Genomic DNA, 23382 nt, shown 5'->3' on the forward strand with positions numbered 1-23382 from the left:
GATGCAGTCACTTACCATTGTTTCTTTTGATCATCTCAGTTGATTCCTGTTATCTTGTGACCTATCTCTCTCCAGCCTACTTCTTTTATAGTTTACCAGTTGCACTATACCACTTTGCTCCCTGATGCAGTCACTTACCATTGTTTCTTTTGATCATCTCAGTTGATTCCTGTTATCTTGTAGCCTATCTCTCTCCAGCCTACTTCTTTTATAGTTTACCGGTTGCACTATACCACTTTGCTCACTGATGCAGTCATTTATCATTGTTTCTTTTGATCATCTCAGTTGATTCCTGTTATCTTGTAACCTACCTCTCACCTAAGTTTTCACAAATTCGTTTATTTTTATTCTCTCATAAGTCGTAACTCTTTTTTTTCTTTTTTAAAGCATAGGGTGCGACTAGTAGCAGAGTTTTCTAGACTCAAAAACTCAGAAAATTGCTAAACAACTAATCAAATCAACGTAGATAGAATAAGAAAAGAACTGACTCAATGACAGGACTTAAATCTCGTTTTTTTATGAGTGGTGGGACTCCTAGTCCTTCTAGGAATTGCTGTGAAGTTTCAAACTTGATCCTTTAAGCTGAGATTCTGATCTTGATTGGAGAGGAGTCAAAAATGACTCTTAACTGTAGCAATCTTGATCTGCTGCTACTATGTTTTGAGTGAAACTAAGCGACCTAGAATACTTATTCAGATCTCTAAAACAACACCCAACTATAATGGAACACTTAAATAACCTAGAGGGGGGGTGAATAGCTTATGCTAGTGGATTTTAAAATTTCTTTGGTTTAATGTTGTCCCCAATATGTGATTGTAAATAAAAATGCTGAATATACAGAAAATAAGCGCAATCACTACACCAGAATTTATAGTGGTTCGACTCAATCCGAGTCTAATCCACTCTCTACAAGTTCCACTTGTAAAGTACTCCACTAGCTCTTCCCTTTTAGTACAGTAGATAGGGAGGAAAACCTTTGCAAAATCTTTTATGAATAAGAAGATCCGTACAATCTCTTTCAAGGATAAGAGGGTCCTTACAATCTCGTAAGGATGAGAGAGTCCTTCCAATCTCTTAAGGATGAGAGGGTCCTACACACTTGTCTAAGCACAGTCTAGAACAATGCATAAACAAGATGTCCAATTCTAGAGTTAACCCAACTCTCAGACAAAAACAAATTCAAAGTGGAATAGAAAGGTTTAGATTTACCTCTTGTGTGGTGCATGAATAAAATGCCATGTTATAAAAAAAAATGCACCTTTGAAGTCTTCTTAATACTTGCAATTCAAATGCCAAGATGTAGATGAAAACTTATAGAGAACCTTGAGTTCCTCTTGAATGAAAAATGAAGAACTTGAACTTAAGAGATAGTATAGACCAATCTCACTTCTAATGCTCCTTTAAAGTTAGGATTAATTTTTAATTAGTGAATAGCATTAGAGGTATTTATTAGTGAGATTAGGGATGAAAAATAGGCAAGAAATCGGTCACTTTTTGGGTCTACCAGTCGACCTCCATCGGTAGCCAGTCGACCGCCAAAAAGAGCCGTTGGAAAAAACTAGGTGTTAGAGAGCCGTTGGAGCTTGGGCTAGCTAGCTGGTTTCATACCGGTCGACCGGACATATTGACCGGCAGGGTACTGGTCGACCGCCATTCGGTTTGGTCACTCCCAACTTTTGAAAGGCATTCTGGAAAACTGACCTTTTGTTAGTATTTGGGCCATAAATTTCTTGTACGACTTTGGATTGGCCTGATTCCAATTATGTTGGATTTGTAACTCGAGTGTTAAGACCTAAAAATGGTTATGAACATGTTAGGTATAACATGTATTAGGAAATTGTTGAGAAAACAGCAATGACCCTATTCAAGGGCATTTTGGGCAACCTTAAAATAGGTATTTCTTTAAGTCATTTTAAGTTAATATAAACTAAATGATGCTATATGTAATGCATGCTTATGGGATGCAATGTAGGGCTTTTCTATGGTGTGTGTACTATTACATTGAGCTAAGATCTTCAAGGTTTCTATCAAACATCTTGCAAATGGTCTTCGGTATTCTTCTTGTATTGCTGGATGTTTGGAATAAATTTAAGTCTTGATAGTCTGAGATCTTAATACTTTGAAGTACTTTCTTCAAGCTTTAGAGGCTTCATACTCCCGCTCTCTCTTGAGCTTTACTTCTTTACTCTTGGGCTTCTAATTTCACCATATGATGACTTTGATCTTCATTTCTTCCTTTCATTCATCAAATTAGACCTTTGATATGAAGTCTCTACAAAACAGTACTTGAAGACAAATTGTAAAATACCTTCATATGTTTGTTATTATCAAAACCAACTATAGGGGTGTGGGCATGTCCCCAACGAACACCCTCCCCAAGACATATTGTTGGCCTCACAAGCCCTTGTTTAGAGAGTTATCCGCCATTGCAATTGCTGATCTTGGCTTCGACTGATATGAAAGAGATAAATGAGAAGTCAAAAGGCGAATTGATTTGATGTGGTGAGAATAACACTGTGGTGGGAGGCATAAGGCAAAGTGGTTTCACTTGCCCTAATTCATCCCAACAGATTTTTGTATGTTTTATTTCCTGATGTCTCAACATGTTAAATGGGATAATGTTTGTTTTACATCATTCTTTTAAAAACTTTCCTTTCAAAATTAGTAGTATCCATCAATCTCACTGCACTCCAAACCTCTTCCCAACTTCATCCAGCTCCCCCTTATTGTTTGAGGAACATCGTCTTTCATTTCTTCAATACAGATGATTGAACCAGGATACTGGAAATGGGAATACAGGGATATTTCTTGTTTTCAATCATAACTGGTTCATCTTTTCTATTTCCTTATGAAGTAAACTCAAACTCCACAATAGATATGCCCTAAATGTGGGGATTCTTAAATAGATATTGCAAATTTATTTATTGATCATTAAAAATAGACATTAGTAATAGATATCATTATTTTGCACCGATATGGGCTTGTTCCCAGCTTGCTTGCTATTATATTAAATACTCGGCAGTTCTAGCTATCTCAGGCCTCTCATTTTAGCGCATTGAGCATGCAGGTTAGCTTGTCAAATTTAGCTGGGATAAGGCTTATTTGATTTGAGCTGTGCTTCCAGCTATTAAAAACACATTTGCATACTTTAGTTGGGCTCAAAATGGTAAGTTAAACTTTTTCAATTAGGACCCTGCAGGAGGAATTGAGGAAAGTAAGATTTTCAGATTAATTTTTTTATTTAGTGAAAACTTGCAAGCAAGTTAGAAGTAAGTGGCTCCAAAATAGTGAGAAAAAAAAAAAAAAAAAAACACTGCATTCCAAGATAGAAGCACCTTGTTTTCCTAAATTGGATGTGATCCTTAGAATAGAAGTTCATCTTTCAATTGATAAAATTTTTACGATGCTTTTCTGTTCTATTACTTCTTTCGAGTTTTGATTACCATTTTGCAATTTACTGATTTTTTTACTGTAATAATAACCATGTTCTTTGCTTTTTCCTCACTGCCCTTATAACATGATAAAATTTCAATATTTTTGTAATGATATTCGTGTTTATTGATTTGTGCTTCTTCATTTGTGAATTATATTTTCTTTGTTTGCAATTAAAGAAACAACAGTAAAACAGATATTCTATTTCATTTCATAAAACTACAACTGGTTGCCTCATTTCAAAAGTGTTGACCCCACTATCAGATTATAGAAACGACTTGCAACCATCTTATGTATAGTTTCTATTTTACTGATGGGGTGCCTTGGCTGCATATTCCTTTCCCATCTTTAATATTTGGGATTATGCTGATAACTGAAAATCTTTCAGTAATTTCACCATAACATGAAATGAGTCCGTGAAAAGTTACTCTAGTTTTAGGCATCAGGTATTTACACCTCCATAACTATGCAGCCTGTGGTTTCTATATGAAATTCATGCTCCTGACCCGCCAACAGCCATGTGTTGTTTGTTGTTCAGACAAATAGATCAAATTATCATCAACAGTGATGCAATCATATGGTCCTATCCACACTAAGCAGATTACTTCTTCTCTAGAAAAACTATATTTAAGTTCTTTTGAATAATTTGATTGAATCAGGATTCTAAGACATGAACTAATGGGAAGGAGAACATCCATTCCACCATGAGAAACCACAAGCACATGCCCCACAGAGCACAAGAGAGATGAGTGGCAAAAGCTTGCACTTTCATGGGGATGTGAAACATCAATCACACTTGAAAAATATGAAAATTTAATTCGACTTTAGGAACCCTTCAGAGATAGGTTATTGAAGAGGGGAAAAATGAAACATGGCTTACTGGTTCTGATTCATCGTTAATTTCTGTTTCAGGTCTTGCCATGATGAGTAGGTTGGCACGCAACAGGCTACATCAATCCGAGTATGGTTTTGAAGAGAAATCAATCAATTGGGACAGTATTGAGATGTAATCACCCTATAAAGAAAAATAAATGGTCGGGAATATAAAGGAAACCAAATTGAATATGCTTCGGTCATCACTACTGAAGAGGAAGAGGGGAGCATGTCCTCTGTGTCAACTGTGATGATGCTACTTTCTGGTGACTAAATTGCTGGATATTGACCACAGGAAAGGAAGTGGCTGGTCCTGCGGATGGGCTGTACTGTGGAATCCAAAAGGTTTAATTATTGTGTTAATTTCCAGATTTAGATGGGTACATCTGTCCTGCTCCCGTTTCACAGATTGTCTGAGGCTGGTATTATTAATCTATTCTGTCAACAACTGTGTTAACAAAGTTCTCAGTAATTGATGGGAAATATTTAGGAGGCAAGTAGATCTTATATTTAGCTGATCTTAGTGTCACAGTCCACTTGAACTAAATTTTGTTGTCAGATACCTACTTGATATGCTGCCTGAAGTCTAACAAAGTTTGGTTTTACTTTCTTATGTTTCAAATTAAAACTTGAAAGTTCATTTCTTTGAACAGTTATGCAAACAAAACCAATGTGGAGGAACTAGAATTCTACCAAAGTAGCAGTAATTTCTTGTTGATGAATGTTATCTATTATTTAAAGCAAAATGAACTACTGGGCTTTGTTTCATTGGAAATATGGTGAAGTAAAATCTGCGAGTGAGAAATTGAACTTCTTATGGGCTGTTTGGCTGAAGTGTACCATTTATTGGAGTTTTCTCCATGGACTATGTTACCGTTACTTACGCACGATAAATGCTTTTAACCATTGTTCAAAGCTTTGGATGGCTTCATTAAGCCAAATTTTCCTTCAGGCCAAGGATTAAAGTATCGGTATCGGTCGCCGTATCGGTCGGCCAAAATTAAGATACGTATCGGAGAGTATCGTATCGTATCGGAGATACACTAAGATACGCTAAAGATACACACATAAATGGATAGGAAACATTTTTTTAAACACTTTTGCATAAAGAATTTGTTAAAAAAAAACTATTGATAACATGTATTATGCATAAACACTAAATTGAGGGTATCGTACTAAGAATTCAAGGTTTGTAGTTGTCCCATAAATGTAAAATCCTTGTTCCCGACCTTGATTTCCACTTTAGTTAGAGAGAAATATGGCTGACAGCAACTTTGGAACAAAAACCCTTCAAAAAATCGTATTTTTCTAAAAAATTACCCATCTTGGCCATTATATGACCATAGTGCACTGTATCGGTACATACTGATACTCACCGATAGGTATCGATACTCACCGATATGTACCGATATATATCGATACTCACCGATACGTGCCAATATATATCGATATGTACCGATCGATACATATCGATACGTACCGATCGATACATACCGATACTCACCGATACGTACCAATACATACCGAAACGTACATTTTACCTCAATTTTATAATTTTCATAGTCGTATCGAGGCATATCGTATCGTATCGATGTGTATTGGTGGTGTATTGATGCATATCGGTATGTATTGTAGGATATATATCGATACGAAAGGATTTTAAAAATTTCATGTATCGTATCGATGTGTATCGTATCGGTCGGTTAAATTTAAGATACGTATCGGAGGGTATCGTATCGGTATCGGAGATACTTAAAACCATGCTTCAGGCTATAGAAAAACATACTAGGAACTATTTATTAGTCAGTTTCATGGTTCATAATCGACCTAGATATCTCAGTTTCCAAAACCGAGTCGATATTGACTTGTACCCAGTTTCAACCATATTTAGTTCATTTCGTGTGTAGCAACCAGTTACAATTGAAAAATACCAAGTTTCAACCAATTTTGATCAGTTTCGACTTTGGACCAGCTTGTTCACAACACTCCTTATTCACCCAAAAAAAAAAAAAAAAATTTGACCAGCTCATGACATGTAAAGATTTTTTCCAGAAAATATCAGGTTTCGACTGTTTCAATCTACATTTCGGTAGGTTTGGTAGAAACTGGCTTCAAGATCGAGATGTCAATCCTTGGTTTGGTCCCTCCAATTTTAATGACTGTTTCCACTCTCTAGATGACCGGATATCTTGGCTTTTAGGGTAGAAGAAAGCAAATCATTTTGGTGGAAAGTTTGTGGTGTGCTGAAAGAACATAAAAATATAAGAGGTGTCTCCTTTTCTTTCAACCAGAAAGTCATGGTTTTAGCAAGTGAGATTCATTATTAAGTTGGTTAACTTTTTGGATCTTTTCTGTTCTTTCTTTCACTTAATGAGTCACTACCCACTAAAAAAAACTTGTTCTTTGGACGCTTTTTTTCTTTATACGTTTTTTTTAAGCTTTAGCATTTGAAAGCATTAGAAAGTGAACCTTAAATCTATTAAACTCAAGCTGGCTTTCTATCTTGTGGATTAGGTGGGCTAGAAAACAACTTATGTATGAGTCTAAGGAGTTCATATGATTAACTGAGGCTATTAACATATTTCTGAGAACCATATAATACTCCTGTACAGTTTGTGCAGGATATGTTGACCAATGGGAGAACTCAAAACTAGTGCCTCTCATGATAAGCACACTTCTCATAACCCAAAAGCAAATAACTAAATCTAGATGGGGAGCAACTCCATTATGACTTCTCAGGTGTTCACTATGTATCTTCTAGTTTGTAAGACAAGGATTCACATTGAGATGGTTACAATTATCGATTGATTTTCATTCAATTTATCAGAGCCTTTCCAAGAATGCAAATCTGATTCAATACACAAAAGACATTCCTTAAGCAATCTATGCTCCACTCTGTAGCTCAAAGGTCAACCTTGATTTGGCGTCCAATAAAGGCTGCCTCTATTATAATCTTGTGAAATGAAGTTTTCATAACATTTGCGACCTAGCTGATCTATAAGCATGTAGTTCTTGAAATACCTTCTAGGTTTATCCTTGAACCGGAGAACAAGGAAAGAGATGGGCCAGTTGAAAATTTTCCTATTCAAATTTGATTCTTTGAGGGTTAATGATGGCAGCCATGTTCTCCACACCCTCCCTTCCTCTTTCTTGAAGAACAATAGGATTAAAGGTAGAACACTTTGTCTACTTTTCTGTGAAATCCAATTTACACACTAAATAGCTGTCATGATGGAAGGACACTAATGAAAGCCAATTTACACCATGGCATCTTCTGAGGAAAAAGAATAGAAAGACAAACCCCAACATCTCTGTTCACCACCTTTCATTCTTATAATTGACAGTGCAAGCATGCTCCATTGTGACCTAGTGGTCGCAAATTCGAGTTGGGAAACCACCTCTCCACAAAAAAGGGGTAAGGCTACGTACATTATGATCCCTCCCAAACCTCGCAGTGGCAGGAGCCTCGTGCACTGGGTACGCCTTTCTTTACAGGACAAGGATGAACAGTTACAAAGAAATTGGCAAAGAATGTATACTATTGCCAATACCTACATTTCAATGCATGTTGTGATACATTGTTGCTAGTGGGCTCTTCAAAATCTGCCTTTAAACCCACTCTGAGATGGCACTTGAATTTACCTGTACCAAACTTTTTTTTCACAGGATGATTTGAAACAAGCGTACACTCAAAATTCTCTATTTTGTACTTCTATTTCGATCCGCTGACATGTTGACTGATTGTATAATATCCCTCAGAGACTTCCTCATATGGTACACTTCAGGTAACCAGTAGTAGAGAATGTGATTCAATGGCTCTGGTCCTGGCATCTGAAGCTCCAAATAGGCCTCACATGGTCAAATCCAATTCATCAGGTTTATAACTAGTCTCCAGCATGACTAGCTATTGATGTTGCATGGCTGTGAATAGCCTCAAAAGCCTGAATGCACACACTTGAGAATCCAGTTAATGCCTGGAAAACATTTGGGAGGCTTGTCTGTAGGTTATTCAAGGTCATGGCTCGGCTGACACAGACTGAGTGCAAATATTTTGCCTTCTCATCCTCTACCTGCTTCCTAAGGGCCTCAGTCTTGGCACGCTTGATTGATAAAGGATGCTTAGGGCTCAAGGTAGAATCTGCATTTCCAGTGAAGTTCACATCAAGCTTCTTCTCCATTTCGCACAGGGAGTTCAATTCCTTCTCCAACTTCTTCTCAAGCCGATCATACTTCTTCTGCAAGTTGTGTTCTTCAGCCTGCTGCAAGATTATGAAGTGGATGACGGACACAAAGCTCTTAATGGATTCAGAGGCTACCTGAAAGTATCCAAGCATCATTTAGTAAGATTAACAGTTCCCCTAAGTGAAAACGTCAAAGGTAGTAATTAGGTATAGACTAGGCTTGGTAAAAAGAATGCTGACAAGATTACAGCTCCAGGTAAACCCATTATCCAGACAATTAACCCCATTCCTTTAAGATGGGCAACAAGAACTATGGAGGGAAGCTCTGAAAAGGTTCACGAGGATCAAAGGTTGGTTTCAGTGTAAGGAGATTTGCTAGAGTGCCCATTCTAATGCCGTTAAGAATAAACCCAGTGGCCTCTTTTCTGGACCACTTGTCTTGACTTATAGCTTCCCTAACCATCCGATAGATCAGATAGTTACTATGATCTGATCAAAGCTTAATTTGGTGTTGGAGATCTCCAAGTTGGGACACACATGAACACCACATATATGCATCCCAATCTCTATGAATGTTTTCTTTTTCTCCTACATGAATTTGTCAGAAATGGGGAGTGATCATCAGATAACTGGAGGTACCTTGTCTGGCAACCTGTCAAGGGCAAGCTGCCATTCTTCACAGAGGGCTTGAACCCTGCATGGGTGGTTACTTCGTTGTTGGTCATCCTCTAGGAAGTTCGTTAGTTGAACCCACTTGGTAAGGGCTCGTACATACCCTCGCTGAGATTTGAGGAGGTTGCAAAAGCTATTGTACCAGGCAGTGACCTCTGTTTCCAGTTGGGATGTGGCCTGGCGATGGTAGTCTGTTGTGGGATCTGCATTGGGATAATTAATAAGATGGCACATTTGCTGGGCAATATGGTTCTGCACTTGATGACATTCATACATTGCTCTCCACATGTGCATCAACCTGTAAAAGAAAGCATCAAAGGAAACATGTGAGGGGGGCATAATGGAAGCTACAATTGCTCACATTCTACAGTTGGATGATTATTAGTTCCAATCATAGGCTATATATGTATCCCTTTTGTGCCATATGATGAGCACAATAAGACCCCTGATGGCCTGACCCCATGAGGCTGCACCTACCCAGCTTTACTTTTTCTCAGTATGAGCCTAGGCCTGGTGACTTCCCTCGTCAGGTCGCCCCAAAAGTGCATTGGAACTCTCATGCCAACAGAACTTCAGTAACTACTAAGGATGGAGTAATATCTCCATGTGCTGGGGCATAGTTTTACCACGCAGGCAAGCAATGGACATTTATTGGATCAGTTCCCTCCGGTGTATGCAATGTGAAACTAAAATGCATCACATGTAAGGAATGCTCCCTATGGTCCAGCCATTGTATGTCAAGCATGTGACATAAGAGAGGTTGGAGAAAACAAAAGTTAACGATTTTGATGTCTACGTTATTCAAATGAAAAGGCTAGCCTTTTTTATTTATTTTGTTTTTTCAGGATAATGAAAAGCAAGCTTCCACTCATTGATTTGAAGCGGGCTTATCACATGAATATATCATAGAAAAACTGATAACCTAACACAGCTTCCTATGTGAAAAAATTGTAGAACTCTATCTAGAAGTTGCTTTAGACAAATGTCTACTACTCACCCTAATGATAACTCAACAAGCTGCAGATGCAGCTCCTCATCTCTGAGTTTCAATATTGATGTGCACGTCCTACTTATTGATTGTTGCAAACACATGATGTCAGACTGCAAACACTCAATGCTCAACTGGGTTTTCTCAATCCTTGGCAACTCTTCATTCTCAGTTTCTTGTCTTTGCAGTACCAGGATTTTTTTCTCATACTCCAATTTTGTTAGTTCCTCCTCCTGCAGCATAGAAATACAAAGGGGAAAATGGAATAAAAAATAAATAGTAAAGGCCATTCCAACAGTAACTAATATAATGACACAAGAAGAAAATGCTAGAACATCATCGGTTGCCAGAAAAACAGCAAAGCAAGAATAGAAGAGCACACACCCATCAGTCCCTTCAAAGGCCAAGGATGAACCTGGTAAGATAATCTCAGCAATCTAGATCACATATCTGTTTACACTTCTAATTATTTCTTTAAGCACTAATAGTGCTAGGAAGACAGTATCCAATCTTCCATAGGTGAAGCTTTGGCAGGCCATTGTTTTTCCAAAGCCAGGCCCAAAACCTGCATGGACCAAGCAAACTTCACCCGAGATAGGCCGGAGGATATATTTATTGCCTGGCCATAGATTTACTCCAGAGAAAGAAAGAACACAATCTTATTTCAGAATTAGTTCCTGCAGCAAGAACATCAATATAGTGGACCTCAAAGTCGCACCAAGATGACTGTGTCAGTAGAAGTAGCCTAAGCCAGGACAATGTGGAACACTGGCTTCTCAACCAACCTAAATGTGGATGCATAAGATTATCAGTAGTTACCTTAATTTCCTCATACAGTCTTTGTTCATCAGCATAAAGCTTATCTAGTGTGATGCAAAGGGCGCCAAGGTTGCAAGGTTCACTTGGGCCTTGAAATTCTCTAGAGTCCCTGCTGGACTGAAATGATCTGGAAGACCAACTCTTAGACAATGAGCTAAAGACCTTCGCAGACTTGCACCTCTTCCCTGTAAATATTCGAAAGATAAATATCCTTAGGATATTGAATACAATGACAGGTAGTAAAAAGATATCAAAAACACAAATAACAGACCAAGTAGAGGAAATCAAAGGTACCCAAATGAAAAATCAGAAGGAACATCATCAATATATAAGAATTCATACAGTGCAATGCAGGGAACCTAAGCTGATCATTCTATAATCTTATAAATAACTTTCTTTGGGACAAACAAGGAAAAGAAGATGGAGCAGACAGTATACGGAGAAGAATTTGAAGCAAGTAATTGCAATCATTTGATCAAGTGCACAAGTACCATTAGGGGTCTAATTGGGACCCAACTGATCCTGCTTGCATTTCTGGGGTATGGCCCTCTTCTTTAGTTCAAAGTAACTAAGGTAGTTTATGACAGAAAAGTGATAGAAGGCAAGGTGCCAACCATTCTCAACTACATCAACACCTAAACTATCCTGAAACCACCAAATTGTTAGAAAGACTGTAAAAGCACACAGGGTTTTATAAAAAAATTCAGCCACAGAATAATTAGCCCATTTGGATGTATTGAACACAAAATAAGAAAATAGAGACATATGGGGCAGGAAGGGAGCGGAAAAGAAACTATGAAACACAAAAAAATAAAAAATTGTGGTCAAATCACAATGAGGTCCAAAATCAACTCAGAATCATGAAACTGAAGCTTCTGAGAACCAGACACCTATCTGGCCTCAAACCAACAAAAAATTGAGAAAGAACCTGTAGTCAATCCCTGTACCAATCTACAAGAAAATCCAGTCTCAACAGAGCCACCTGACTAAAATTAAACAGATAAATAAATAATACGAGAACCAATGCAATTATGCAAGATTAAAAATATGACAAGACCATGGTAGTTCATTCACCTAAAAAACAAACGACATAAACTGATGAAGGCAAGCTTGAATCTGCTAGTTTTAGGCCAAAAAACCAGTTGGTCCTACATCTAAACCATAGATGGCATTTCTGATGACTAAGAATCAACCATCCAAGCAGTCAAGTATGGTGGGTGACCTAGTAATGACCTAAGCCTAAATTCAAGGACAGACAATAAAATTTTGCAAAAGCCTGCAAGAAATGAGCATAGTAGCCATGAGGCTCCAAATAAAGACACCAAGGATGCCCAAGGTGGAAAAGATCAACGTTGGGGGAAAGGAAAAAAAGAAAAAAAAGAAAGAGAAATCCATTGTGCAGAAGAATGAACAGAAAAGACACAAATACAGTTATATAGTTTTTCAAACTTTCAGTATCTGAAGTGAAGATTAAATAAGAACCAGCCCAGAAAAAAATAAAATAAACACAAAATAAAATGTACGACAGCCACGAATTGTAACAGAGAATCCAGAATGGTTCTATAAGGAAGAGATGATAATTACTATTGCTTTCTCCTATATTCTGGTAGAAAGAGTCTCCAATGTTGATGTCCAGAAGAACAGCTATTTCCTTCCCACCATCAGAAGCTTTCAGGAAATAATCATCCAACTCCCTCACAATACCCGCCAATGTCTTCTTGCTCCTACCGACCACCACGGCCATATCTACAGTGTCCTTCGTACACCAGCTCAGCATCGATGAACAATCATCAATTAATTCTGCCACTGGAGGCTTCTCTGGAAGCAAATTCAGAACATTATCTGCTGCAACTACTTCCTTTACTTCCTCTTCCTCATCAAATTCTGTTTTAGTCTCCGCCCACTCTTCCTCCCCTTCCTGCCGAACCACTTCACTCTTCTGCTGAAGTGGAGAAGATGAAGAGGGGTCAAAAGGGTCCCAGAAATCCCAAGAAGGGCTCGGAAGAGGAGGTGGCCGCGGAGTTGTACAGCTGCTCTCATCGTCAATCTCAATGCTTTCCTCTTGAACAGCTTCTTCCTCCACCTTTGCAACCTTCCTTAAATCAGGGCTAAATGAAGGAGGAGGTGGAGGTGAAGGAGGCAAAGGAGGAGGAGGGGATCGAGGCAACGCAAAGCCAAATGGATCATCTTCGAGTTCCAACGTCTCTGGCTCAGTGAATTGCCGAAGTGTGACGCCTGTGTTCTTCAAAGATTGCAAATAAGCCAACTGGGCAGCAGCAAATTGTTCACGAGACCCGATTAATTGCTTCATCAGCCTCTTTCTCTCCTTGCATCTCTGCACTCTCTCTTCCTTATCAATCTTCGACGCAACACAACCCATCTCTTCAGATGCAGAAAAAGACAGAGATAGAGATAGATAAGAGTTTCTGCTCTCTAGCTTAACTCATAAGTAAATCATTGAGAAAAGAGGAATCCCAAATGTGGGTTGAGTTTTATGTACACAGGCACCATTAGTGAGCATCTGAAGACTTTGAAGGAGAGTGGACAAGACTATTTGAAATTTCCAGTTTCAGGAAAAGACACAGTTGCTAAGGTTATTTAGCTTTTGCTCTCTAGGTTGGCTCATAAGCAAATCAAGAGGAAAACAAAAGAAACCTCAAATGCAGGTCGATGGGACCTGGACCTGGACCTGCAGAGTCGATGAAGAAAACCCAGAAAAATCCATTAGGTAAAACTCACCCCTCTTCTTCCTCCATGGCATACATCCACATTACTGAGTACTAAAAAGACTTTAACGAAGACAATGAAGAAGAATTTTTCTTTTCCAGCTACCCAATTTCAGCATTAGCTTACAAACTCAAAGTTCTAATCTAGAAGTGTAAAAAGAAGCCATAAATGAAGAAAACCCAGGAAAAACAAAAGGGAAGAGATAACAGTGATGTGTAAAGGGAAGAAGAAAGAAAGGAAAATTCCAAATGGGCTAATAGAAATCTCTATGTAAAGAGAAGAGAGTAAAAACTACAGGAACAGAGATTCTGACACGGTGAAACAGAGAAAATGATCACTGCAAGCCCTGAAAATGCCTTTTTTGTTAGTTCTTGTGGAAAGCAAAGAGAACAGAAACACAGTAGGGTTGGATAACGCCAAAACACTGATGAGGAAAAGGAAAAAGCCTAGCAGGAAAAGGCACCGCAGAAGGGTAAGAAACGTGTCAAGATGTAAGAATACTAGACCACTCGAGTGGAGTCGTCCACTGCTAGTGCTTGGTCTTGTGCGGTTGTAAACCTCCAAAGAAACCAACATCAAGAAACCCAATTAAATTGGTTACCTCGATGGACAATGGCATCATCATCATGCCCAAAGCATCGAAAGTAGAACGGCGCATTTTAGCACCAATATCCTTAAATCTGTGGATTTAACTTTAGCCCAGAAAAGAAGATGATGATGGACACCTTCCTTCCATGAATATTACCAATGTTTTTTTTTTTTTTTTTTTTTTTTTTCAATCAAAAGAAGAAATGAGGAGCCAACATAGAAATAAAGCACCGTTCCGGGATAGATGAATAGGACTTTTGTTGGTTAAGGTTACTTGGCCCGATTGGCAAGAGATGACTATGTCAAAAAAATATTGTCCAAGTCAAAAGTAAGTTTTGTATAATTTCAGAGTTAGTCCAAATTTCCTTTAGAGTCCACTCTTGCTTCTATATATGTTGTGCCCCAAGTGAGAGAGCCCTGGCACCTCCTCCAGTAGAATTTTCTGTCATCAAATAATCTGTTATTAGTAAATGACGTTCCCCATTGTCTATAACCCCCACATGTCATCCTGTCATATTCGTGGTTGAGTTCGAGATTAAACCACAAACCATTATAGTGGAATTGAGCTTTGGGAGTTACTGGCGCAAGAGTAGAGGAGGGAGGTAGTACCTGTTGTTGTAATTTATTTTGCGAGGGGTGATGGATTTGACTAATCCACCATAATGCAGTTCTATTATTTTGAAAGGATTAAGTTTTTTTCTTTCTGAAAATGCTGTTGTTCCTATGAGACCAAATGAAGGAGCAAAAAATAAATAATACAGAGAAGAAGTATTCTAGATCATTACATGGAATAGAGTAAGAATTAAATAAATACATAATTAAGTGTTGAAAGGAAGAAGCATGAAGAGAGGTCGTGTGTAAAGTGTAAACCCAAGGGGCTGACTGCCTAGATATGCTTTGTAAAATCACAGGAGTGGAAAGTGTGCCATTAGGTTTCATGTTGGGAGTTGCAGAAGACATAGTAGTCTCCACAGATATCCACGTTCCTACCACATTCATAATTGGGATTCCTCCATGGGAGATTCTCCAAAAGAAAATCTTAAATTTTAGGTGAATATAGAGTTCATAAGAGACACCACCAGTCCGAACAATTTAGTCCAGTTTTAGTAAAACCTTATTCTGATGACTTTACTGGACATTAAGAATTAAAATTTAAGATAATTGATTGAGAGAGCATAGTAATTTGTGACTCAAACCCCACCAATCAGCTTTGGGAGAATAATTTTTATTTCCTATTCATATTTTTCTTGAAGCAAAAAGCATGGAAATCATTGTTTGGCTGCTTGACCCCTGCACGCCAACAAGAGTGCACACAAGAGCATTCAATAAGAGTGAAATTTCTTTTATTTCATCAGAGGCGGAAAGGTAAATTAATACACTCCATTACTTGGGCACGGGGACCTCGCAACCATGCAAATTTCTTTTTCCCAAAATATAAAACAAGAGAGAGTACCCTCAACCCTCTCACATTTATATTTTTAATCATACATATATGAGGAGATGTATGAGAGCCTTTTCCCATAAAACAGATCCAGCTATCCATTCCCATCATATGGTGCTCTTCCCATTTTTTCGGTTGTCTTGAACTCTATCCATTCTACCAAAAGGTAAAATATAAAAAACCCAAATGACACAAGTAGTCTCCACAGATATCCACTTTCTGTATCACCTAAAGATATGGCTAATCGCAATCCATCGAGGATTGCTGTTACTTTGGCTTCCCAACTGTTGCTTCCAAAAAACCCGTATGAGTTGATCCTGCACAAGCACAGACGGCAGAGGCCCGGAGCTTGGTCCGGGGTTAGTCCTCCGACGCTCAAGTTAGGGATCGGCCGCACAGTTTTTGTTAAGGAGTAATGGTGAGGGTATTGATGCTTACCTTCTTCCTTCCTCTCGGGCCCTCTTATATGGTTCCCAGGGTCTAGGGTTTTCTCTTGCCTTCCCCCTGTCCTTCTCGGGTCCACCTTCCTCCCTTTCCGAGTTTCACTCGAATACGTCCATCCTTTTGGTGGGGAATATTCCCTTCATGCAAGCGACATGATAGAGTCTTTGTACTCCCTATCTGGTGGGCGACATGTGTCCCGGTGGGCGACGCGTGTCCTCACCCTACTGAGCGATCGATTTGGTCGTATCACCAACTGTTGAAGATTTTTTCCCTTTTCCCTCTACTGCAATAAAATAATTGTTAGCATTGAAAAGAACCACTCCCGATGCAGCAACTAGTAGGAAATTTTAGGAAATATTAGATGGTGAAAATAGCAGGAACTGAACATGATATGGAATCATACAAGAAGGAAGATCAAAGAAAGGTGACTACAGTGAATACCTGATAATGCAAGCCACATCTGTATAAGGTACAGTAGTCCAGACTCCGTCGCCCAGCCTATGTTGAGCAGCATAAAACCTAAAATCAAGCAGGGAAAATGAAAAGGTGAAGTCCTGTTCAAATAGGTAAAATATAAAAGAACCCAAATGGCTGGCACCACGTACAAACATTTATAAGACTTAATACTTCTTTTGTATAATTATCAGATAGGTACTTTTTTATTTATCACCACCAATTTATAATACCAAAAGAGAGGCCAATGAACCTAACCTTGTTCAATTGTCCAGTGGAAAAATATGGATGAGCAGTTCAACTGCAAATAGAACAGCAATCACAACTCCACAATATTATCACATGGCCAAAGATCTTCCCATCTTCAGGTGATTGGCCATACAGGTCACCTTCCGGGTAAATCCCAGAACTTCAGGCATTGGTGGTACTTTCAAAATAGTATGACATATAAGTCTTACGATTCTAGGTCGAGAACTTTATCTCTGTAGGCATTGAGAAAATCTTACAGAAAGGCACTCATTTACAGTGGTCCAATGGCTTTTCAGTGGCATCTTATGAGACAGATCCACACTTTCTTCTTCATAGAACATCTCATGTTAGTGGGCGCAAAGATCAGCTCTTCAGTGGATGAGCTTACCGGTTGAGAAAGATCAGGCGCAGTTTGGGTTAGTCTTCCATATTACAGAAGATGTCACAGATTAGGCTTTAACATTGGGAGCCTAATAAACACACATTGGGATCTTAGCTTTATTTTTTCTTTCACAAAATTCTTATTGATTGAAAGGAGCACAATTACCTATTTAATTTCTTATTCTTATTCCATTATTTATTGGGTAATTTATACTGGCACTCGTAGAGAATGCCAGTATTATAGGAACACCTCCTCTCTTTCGTTAAGTTAGACTCAGACCCCTTGTCGTAAGTGACTATTAAGTGAGGAGTTGAAATAACTGTTTTGACTAAAACAGGTTCATCGTCTTCAGACCTCCATCTTCACCTTCACCTTCACCTTCGTGTCCAACTGTATCGCCAACGGTATCCCTCCCTACATCAAATCCGACTTCAATGCCGATGCCGACGACGAGTCCAGATCTTTCACCAGTGATCGTTGTCCTCAGAAGGGTAGTGTTCTTGGTGTCGTGGGTACACGCCGGGAAAGTCCCATTGGATCCGGATTTCCGGCACAGAGAACGTGGGGCGGTGAGGGCGGTAAAAGACCCATATGACGGCACCGGCGATGGCTGCGAGCAGGATCAGAGAGATGATGAATCCCTCCAGAGACAATAGATGCAGCAGCAGCTCCAGCGATTGCGACGGGACTTGGGCTGGGGACGATAAATGGACAGCGATTCTAATAACTTCGATCTTAGATCTCAACGGACCTGATAGAGCAGAAAGGGTGTTCAGTCCTTCACAAAAGGAACGTAGATCACCAACCCGATGGGGGTGGAATGGTGCCTAAAAAAGGTTAGGCCATGTTTTTATATGTGGCGGTTGTCATCCACCGCCAGTAGAACATGGTTGCAGGAAACTTGGGATTTTTGCGATTTAACTCCTCTCTCTAACTTTCAAGATAAGGTTTTATGATTCAAGTTTCGAAGTCTTAAATTTTATATTTTATTAAAGTCATATTCTATTCAAGTTTTGAGAATACAAAGTCTCAACGGTTGAAATTGCAGTGGATGGGTCAGAGGCGTGTTGCAGCCGCGGCACCAAGGAGGAAAATAATCCCCTGTTTTTCTCATCTCTGTTTTTCCTTGTTTTACTATCTGCAGAATGCAACACGTGGACAACTTTAAGACCAACGCTCCGGATGTAATAATTCTCACCCAATCTTGACCGTTGGTCTCCTTATTGTTCACGTGTCGCGTTCTGCAGGTAGCAAAACAAGGAAAAACATGGATGGGAAAAACAGAGGATTTTGATCCCACCAAGGATTGGTGCTGCGTAAGCCCTGTTTCGTCAGCTGTCTTCGTTAAGATAGGTTGGCGATGGGATGGGGATGGTGAGTTATTAGATGGGTATTTTAGGTAGTTTTATATTTAATAAAGATATATTGGTATTTAAAAAAAATATAATAACTAACATTAACAAATAAGATATATTCCATAATAGTGATTGATGATAGAGTTTGAATTTAATTTGATGAAAGAGGGGAATGTTCTTATAATATTGGTATTCTCTAACAATTGTAAATTATCCTTATTTATTTTATAGTTTTATAAGCATGGTGTTATGTCAACTGATTTGTAACTCTTGTTGTCCAACTTCACTCCTCCCAGGATCACATGGAGGCAAGTGTAACATGGGATATGGTGGTTGGTGAAAATTAAGATCCACTCCTCTCTTTGCAGCAATGGCATATCTATCCTTAGTTTTCCATTTAGAACTTGATGCTGCCCTTTATTCAGCTACAGGAAAGATTTACCATGTCAGGTTTTTGATACCATCTTTTAAAAGATTTAACTCTATATGCTTTTACTAATTCAACACCCCCACCCCCACCCCTCCCCCGCACCCCTCACCCCTCACCCCAAAAAAAAAACCTTAGGCTATGTTTGGTAGCCAAGAAAGAAATAAAAGAAAAGAAAAAAGAATCTAAAAAAAAAAAGAAAAAAAAAGAGAAGAAAATAAATGAAATGGTAAGAAAATAAAAAGAGTATATATGTTTGATAATCAAGAGAAGAAAAGAAAAAAAAAATTTGAATTTTACGATAGAGATACACAGGAAATCATTGTGTAATCATTCATTTTGTCTTATTATGTTTTCATATTTTCTCATGTTTTCTTGTGTTTTTTACAAGATTTTTTTGTGGAGAGCAAAAGAAAACTTCACAATTCCCGACAACAGGAATTTTGAATTTTAAAAATTGAATCTTATCTTGACCGAAAACATACCAATGCAAAGAGATTTTCCAAAACCAAGAAAAAAGTACAAGTTTTTGTACCTTTTTTCTTTTCTTCTTTTTTTTTTTTTTTTTTCTTCTCTTGGCTACCAAACACAACCTTAATTTCTCATATCTACCAATCATGAGGTTGACTTCTTTTGTGATAGAAGTTAATTGCAAGTTTTTCTGATAATTAAAAGAACCTTATTTTAGAAGCTACATCACCCATGATGGCACTTCACTCTTATGCAAAAATGCAGTACATACATGGTATTCCTGGTAATATGGAGCAAAGGATTATAGAGGGAAAATTGCAAGTTTACAATACCTGCAAGCCTGCAACCTTCACATAACAATGACCGACTTGAATATACAATAACAAGAGAAGAATTCTTTCAACCAAAACAACAAAAAAAAGGAAAAAAATTCACGAACCGTAATAGAAAAAAACCAGGCAGACCATTCCCCAGAGAGCAATGCCAGTCTTGTTTCTGGTATATAGTTACCCAAATTAGAATTTTGAACTAAGGCTATGTTTGGTAGCCAAGAGAAGAAAAGAAAAGAAAAAAAAAAAGAATCCAGAAAAGAAAAGAAAAAAATAAAGATTTATAGGTGTTTGGTTGTCAAGGAAAAGAAAAGAAAAGAAAAGAAAAGAAAACTTTCTTGGAGATTGATTGACATAATAAGAAAAGAAAATAAATTTTTCTCCAATGCTACCTCAACTTCTGGAGTCTTCAAAATTTTACCCTTATAATGACTTAAACGTTGCCCAATGCTAATGCTGCACTCTACATAGAGTCACTAGTTTTTGTTAGCTGGCCTACTATCTTCTTGTGCCTTCATTATTGAAGGATACTTTACACTACCTTCATTTTCCTTCGCAGGTAAATTTCTTTGATAATCTAGTTCATTCAAGTGTAAGGATTGAAGCTTGACTAGTTAACTTAATCCTTGAGACCTCTTGAATCTTGCCATTATGTCTCCTCATTGATTAATCCATGACTTGGTATTTTTTCTTGCATCCAAGGTCAAATCAACAATGAAAATGCATATATCAATCTATATAATGTGATATATTCTGAGACGATACATTATTTTCATATGACTTGTTAAATGAAATGATACTGCCCAAACTCAAATATCAATTCAGCAAAGAAAAAGAAAAAGAAGAATTTTCTCACTTCGCTTTTGACATACAAATATATTAGGCAATAGATTCTCAGCAAGTTTTTAGATCTTTCAACAAACATTTCAGTTCTTTCTTACATCTAAGCTGGCTCCATACTAGTGTCCTTTGACCTTAGAAAATAATGAATCACCAAAGCCATGCTGATCATATGTGGAACATAAGACTTCCATATGAATTACACTACAACCTCCTCTCTAATACAGATCATTTGATTATTGTCCTCAGGTCCTACAATTAGTAATTCGTGGAACCAATGCCCAGAAATTGTCATAACATTGATCCCGTATAGAACCTCATTGATTGCTTTTGCCTTCTAAGTGTTTTGGTTGAATGGAGTCAAAGTTCTTTTTGAGGTCCTTGTAACTGCCTCCTCACCAGTGCAGCGTAGATGCTATCCTTCATAAGGAGTTCTTTGTGTGCCATTTTCGACTACCTTACCATCAGATACAACTGCCACAGTGTTCGCAGGAATGAAACAAAAAAATAAAAAAAGTTCTTCGAGGACATTAATTGGTTATAATCTGTACATTATGTTTTAAGAACTCAGAAATGTCTGATAAACAATAAGGGGTATAAGAGATTCCTGGTGAAACTAATTTTATGAAGAAAAGTATGTGGATGCCAGTGTTTGACACTGGCACTAGCTGAGACAGAGATTTCCTTTGAAATTAAGTACATAAAGAGAGTACTACTGTCCTTGTCAATACATGCAGGGTGCCATAACATGTCCCAAAATAGATGTTTATGAGAAAATTGGGGTAACTCCCTAAATCAAGAGTGGCTTAAAACCCAATGTTGTCAAATCTAACACCAACCAATTGACAATAACAACTAGTACTATCGCACAAAGTTGCAAATTCCAACTCCATCAATGGTGAAGAATGTAATATAATATCTGCTTCGCCTAAACAAGATATTCACTTTCAGCATCCAATGCACTTGTTGCTTCAACTAGTAAGAGGATTCTTGGATGCATCAGAATACTTTATCCATATTTATTTCTGGACATATAGTGCCTATCAGTAGGACCACATCAAAAACATCATGGTGTCTGCTAGTAAAACTATTTATAAACAGCAATGTAGAACATGAAGCACAAGTGGCTGAGATAGAGGGTTGGCAAGAAGACATCTAAAATGATCACTAAATGTAACTTTGAAGCATACTTATGCTTGTATGAATGAATCGTTGATTCTACTCTACATGAACAAAAATACTGTCAGATCTTTTTTTCACTGTTAGGATTTTCAAAAGATTGATCATTTTTCTTTCCTTCAATGCATATGGAAGTTTCCCATGACCTCACCTGAACTGTTTAAATTTTAAGCACTATTCTCATGCTGTGGGTGTAACTGTCTAGGGAAGGAATTTTCTAAAACTGACTCAAAAATATCATCAGAAAGGTTATCTTCAAGTAGTTGATTCACTGCAAAAATGCAAGAGAACATAACTGATTTCTATCTTCCAAATATCTTTTCATTAAGCATAACAATATCAGATGAAAAAAAAAAAAAAAAAACTATAGAAGAAACATCTTGAACCGAATTTATGCAAGACAACAGAACTGATTTATCTCTAGAGCTTGATTTTAGTGGCTCTCATGCATAAACCACTGCAAAACTTAGCTTCAATTCAACCATGGTTCGCTACAATAATGGGAATTGTAATATGAAAAACAGGGGAATAATGGGAATTGTAATATGAAAAACAAGGGAAATGAGAACATACCATTCAAGTAATAAGTCTTTCAAAATCTATTTACAAATTGATTCATGAATTGGACATGATGCTTACAAAATACACAATCTCTTCCCCCTACAAAACAAGCAAAAACATGATGAAGAAGAGAAAAAGGAAGAAACAGAAAAAGATACTAACAAACTACTTGTAGTCAATCGTGTCCTAACACAACTTGACATCAAAAAGTAAATTTTCCAAGCCATGGAAATCTATAAATACTCTGTTTCCTCTCTTTTTAATTTCATAAGCTTTCTCAGGACCTACTTAAAGGAGACTCAGTGGTACATCTAGGGAAAGTGAAAAAAAAAAAATATTTGTATAGAAATCCTAAATCAAAAGGGATTACAAAGATAAAACCTAATTTGTGAAAACAGAAATGAAGAAAATATTAAACGTAAAACGAATGACTTCAAGCAAAAGATTAAACCTAAATCATAAGCAAATGGATATATCCGATTGCAATGTATGCAAGCTATGTGTGTGTGAGAGCGAGAGACCTTTGCTTGTCTTTGTAATCAAGAAATCTGTTGTTGATGGAGAGCAGCTTCTTCACCAGGGAGAGGGATACGGTTAAAGAGCAGTCCGCAATCTTCGTCGGGACAGGACGGGACGGAGGGGCTTCTTAGCAGGAAATTTTCTCTTCTCATAGGATTTATCTCGTCTCCACAGGAAGAAATAAATTTTGGCGGCGGGTGAAAATTTCACATATTCCAAGACAATTTTGAAATTCAAATAGGTAGAATCTCCTTGCCGTATGTGCTAACCAAGCACAACGAGATTTCAGAGGAAGAGAAAACCGTACAAGAATATGTACAGTTTTCTTTTCCATGCTACCAAACATAACCTAAAAGAATTAAGAAAGGAAATACATAGTTTTTTTTTTTATTTTCCCTAAAAGGATCATAATATTAAAATCAAATAAAAAGAAGCATCACGGAGCCACAAAA

The 23382-nt window shown here is 37.8% G+C and overlaps 3 protein-coding genes across 5 annotated transcripts in view; 1 reads left to right on the forward strand and 2 right to left on the reverse strand.

The window, feature by feature from the left end:
• The window catches only part of LOC122066266 (ABC transporter C family member 2-like), a 29308-nt gene extending 24257 nt beyond the window's left edge, over positions 1-5051 (forward strand). Inside the window, exon 13 of the mRNA XM_042630087.1 lies at positions 4345-5051. Within this exon, the coding sequence (XP_042486021.1) occupies positions 4345-4442 (98 nt within the window). The 3' untranslated portion in view covers positions 4443-5051. The remainder of the gene's footprint in view (positions 1-4344) is intronic.
• A 2544-nt stretch (positions 5052-7595) lies between these two features.
• LOC122066269 (protein ALTERED PHOSPHATE STARVATION RESPONSE 1-like) lies at positions 7596-14419 on the reverse strand. Its single transcript, XM_042630089.1, has 5 exons — positions 12550-14419; positions 10966-11150; positions 10156-10379; positions 9126-9456; positions 7596-8621 (listed from the first exon to the last, which is right to left on the reverse strand). The coding sequence occupies exons 1-5, from the start codon at positions 13343-13345 to the stop codon at positions 8190-8192; spliced, it is 1968 nt and encodes a 655-aa protein (XP_042486023.1). The 5' UTR covers positions 13346-14419; the 3' UTR covers positions 7596-8189.
• Positions 14420-16305: 1886 nt separating this feature from the next.
• LOC122066267 (pentatricopeptide repeat-containing protein At2g16880-like) overlaps positions 16306-23382 on the reverse strand; it is an 11350-nt gene continuing 4273 nt past the window's right edge. The window contains exons 3-5 of one of the 3 annotated variants that reach the window (XR_006136315.1): positions 22424-22510; positions 16607-16684; positions 16306-16448 (exon numbers count right to left, since the gene is read on the reverse strand). The gene's annotated coding sequence lies outside the window, so the exon portion shown is untranslated. Of the gene's footprint in view, positions 16449-16606; positions 16685-21714; positions 22511-23382 lie in introns of those variants that run through there. The other 2 variants (XR_006136316.1, XR_006136314.1) reach the window with 2 other exon arrangements.

This window comes from Macadamia integrifolia, unplaced genomic scaffold (genome assembly GCF_013358625.1).
Source record: "Macadamia integrifolia cultivar HAES 741 unplaced genomic scaffold, SCU_Mint_v3 scaffold2308, whole genome shotgun sequence".
NCBI lineage: Eukaryota > Viridiplantae > Streptophyta > Magnoliopsida > Proteales > Proteaceae > Macadamia > Macadamia integrifolia.

Excerpts from the sequence above, each read along its gene's own strand:
- LOC122066269 (XM_042630089.1), bottom strand. The coding sequence starts at position 13,345 with ATGGGTTGTGTTGCGTCGAAGATTGATAAGGAAGAGAGAGTGCAGAGA. Across the intron at positions 10,380-10,965 it reads GACTGTATGAGGAAATTAAG|GAGGAGGAACTAACAAAATT; the intron begins GTAACTACTGAT and ends TCTATGCTGCAG. Across the intron at positions 8,622-9,125 it reads TTGACAGGTTGCCAGACAAG|GTAGCCTCTGAATCCATTAA; the intron begins GTACCTCCAGTT and ends GGATACTTTCAG.